At 48.3% G+C, this 2951-nt stretch overlaps 1 protein-coding gene across 1 annotated transcript in view; it reads left to right on the top strand.

Annotated features, from left to right (window-relative positions):
* schip1 (schwannomin interacting protein 1) overlaps nucleotides 1-2951 on the top strand; it is a 205129-nt gene that overhangs the window by 159696 nt on the left and 42482 nt on the right. Inside the window, exon 9 of the mRNA XM_035679604.1 lies at nucleotides 2374-2951. Within this exon, the coding sequence (XP_035535497.1) occupies nucleotides 2374-2951 (578 nt within the window). The remainder of the gene's footprint in view (nucleotides 1-2373) is intronic.

Genomic DNA, 2951 nt, shown 5'->3' with positions numbered 1-2951 from the left:
GCCACCCTGGAGAACGATGGGCAGAGTTGTGTGTGTGTGTGTGTGTGTGTGTGTGTGTGTGAGGGGTTAGTCTTTGACATAAATTAAACGCCCCCCAAACACCCGCCCGGCTGCGGGGTGGGGATCGGTGCAGCTGTCAATTTGCATGTATTTTGTGGCCAAATCCTGCCTGTATGGTCTGCCTGCGCTTCGGTTAATCCCACAGCGGATCAGCTTTACCGCTCCAGCCCTGCCGTCTTGCAGCGCCTTCCCTCTCTCTCTCTCTCTTTATCTCATAAACAGACACTTTAAATGATTACATTATTTTTAATCGGGGCTCATGTGACCATCACCATGTATTGACGCGATAATATCTGGAAAACCAAGCGCTATTTGGAGGCTGCACAACGCTTGGGGATCGGTGGCCGAGATTTTTGAAAAACGCGATCGCAGCTCGGATACTCCGCTTCTACTTAGCGGTCTTTTTCCCACTTTGGAGAGGAAAACCCACCCCGCTTCCTGAATCCGTTTTTTCTTTTATAGTACTTGAAGGGTGACAAAGCCAAGATGACAGGCTGGTTCACACACCACGGGGACTGGTGACCGCGCAGTGATCCAGCGCGTTTCATGAGCACGTCGGTAAGGTTGTCCTCTAGCTGTACTGATACATTCATATATTGTACCATAAAATAACGAGCATCCTTTCTACATTTTAAAGCCTAAATGTTTCCTCTTTACAAATTCGCATAATCGTGACCGGGGTCATTTTGCTGCAAAATACCGGCTCTCAGCGATTCCAGAGCATTAGGCCATAAGTAGGCTGGTCATGTTGTGTGTCCTTAAGTCCTCCCCTTTCAGTTGTAAACCTACAGGGGCTCCTGGAGTTTTTTCAAGAACCCACAGATTGTTGGAAATAATATCCAGGAACTGAATATGGGATTTTTCATGTTATTACTGTCTAGACTGTGGGGTAGCAAGAAAAATACAGCAATCATCCATTCTGGCACTGGGTTTTAATTCACGAGGGAGTAAAACAATACTGACATTTAACTCTCCATCTGAACACCCTGGAGGTCCCAACACCCCAGTGGCAATGTGATATGTCACCAAAGCCGTGTTTTAACTATCTAATGACACCTTGCCATCATGTCAAGGGAAAAATGTGGCTTTTTTGCGCCCTGATTTGTGGAGCCAGTGTCGTCTCCATCCCCGCAGCAGCTTCACTTAAATTGTCTTTGACCTGTTAGCATTTCATGGAGAAATGCAGGTTCCTCAGCATTAAGTGGCTTATGTCTCAACACTGCATCAGCAATTTGTGTATCTAGTATCCAGGATGCTGAGTCATATTGCTTTGCCCAACATAGATCTTTTCTGCATTGTCCTTTGACGTCAACAGCCGGTGTCTGCACAGGTGTGGTCTAGTAGCCATAACTCAAGAAAGCTTATTATCCTTATTAGGATTATACTCTATGTATTGGAGTTTCTCCCTTCTGTGTAATAGGCAAAACTCCTCAAGTCCTCATGGCCTAAACCAGTAATCAGCAATCTTCATAATTAATTTCTTTTTCAGAGCAACTCATAATGTGGCTCACGTAGGAATGTGTCGTTAAATTCTCTTTGCCCTGAGAGAAATTTTGCTGCTCCTTGCTTTTCATTAACTTTTAAAAGTGGTGTGAGGCACTATGATAATGCGCTCCTGTGGAGAAAAGACATAACTCCGTAAGAGAAGGCTCAGGTCAGGTGGAGATTTGTGGAGGGTTGTAAACAACACGGACGTTTTCATTAGCTCTGAACTAATCAGTCAGGCAGTGATTGGGGCTCTGCGGGAGCATTACAGTCAAGGTTAGACACGATTCTGGACTCATCTGTCCGTGTCACAGTTTTGTGTGTTGTGTATTGACATGTCAGTGTCACTCACGCTCACCCCTCATAACACCCTGTTTTGTCCCTGTGGTGCTGTGCAGATGTAGCAGTGGGTGGTGGGATATAATTCTGACACATCCAGCCACACGGACTCCGCCTTCGCTTTGTGTGTCAAGTGTTGCACAACCCCACACGCACATACACATTCACCAGTACAGAGGAATGTGCTATCAGCTAGCATAGTTTAATGAGACTGGGAGTCTTTGGGGCAGTACACTTGTATAGCAGAGGGCTGGATAAGAACTCCAAGAGAGACAGTGCCTCCATAATTCTGTGCAGAAAGGAAGTTCCTGCGGGACAGGAAGTGCTTTGTGGTTGCTGGTCTCAAACCACAAACTGGTGTGACTAATCTACACACTTCCCTAAATTCTCTTTTCATTCTCCTCTTGTCCTTCCCTCAATTTTCTTTCAGCTCTTTTAAACTCTTGTTTCTCAAGCTCACTCTTTTTCTCTGTTGCTTTGTCATTGCAGGATTACCGGGAGGATGGCATGGACTTGGGGAGTGATGCATCCAGTCGCTCCAGCTCAGAGTCCAACTCCAACAAGGTTACACCTTGCTCCCCTTCTCTTGACCTGGCCACTTTGGAGGACTACAAATCCTCCCCCTCTCTGGACCTGGTCACCTTAGAGGACTATGAGGAAGACGAGGACTACCAAGAGTATAAGAAGAAGGTGATAGAGGAGTGGGAGAGTGAGTATGGGGAAGACTACACTTCTCCACAGCCTCCTGGTCAGGAGGAAGGCGGAGGAGGTGTTGTGGGGGTTGACGGCCTTGGCGAAGGCTACAGGAAGACAGTGAACAGTCGCAGCCTCGCTGAAGAATTCCAGGATGTGAAGACCGTCCCGCCCCTCCCGGCCCCCGGCGGACGCACTGCCACCTCAGTTGCAGCCGTCCCCGAGGAACTGAAACAGAACGGCAATCTGATTTTGCCCAGGAGCAACCAGCTCCACTCCCCCGGCACACCACAGGGGGGCACAGGGACTCCCAAGCTCAGCCACCGCAGCTCCAGTCAAGGCAGGGGGAGCCGTAGCACTGGCGGGGGTGGTGG

This window comes from Morone saxatilis, unplaced genomic scaffold, assembly GCF_004916995.1.
Source record: "Morone saxatilis isolate NCDOM2014 unplaced genomic scaffold, NCSU_SB_2.0 Contig8, whole genome shotgun sequence".
NCBI lineage: Eukaryota > Metazoa > Chordata > Actinopteri > Moronidae > Morone > Morone saxatilis.
Note: the sequence above shows the minus strand (reverse complement) of the source record. Positions and strands in the feature narration are given on the sequence as shown.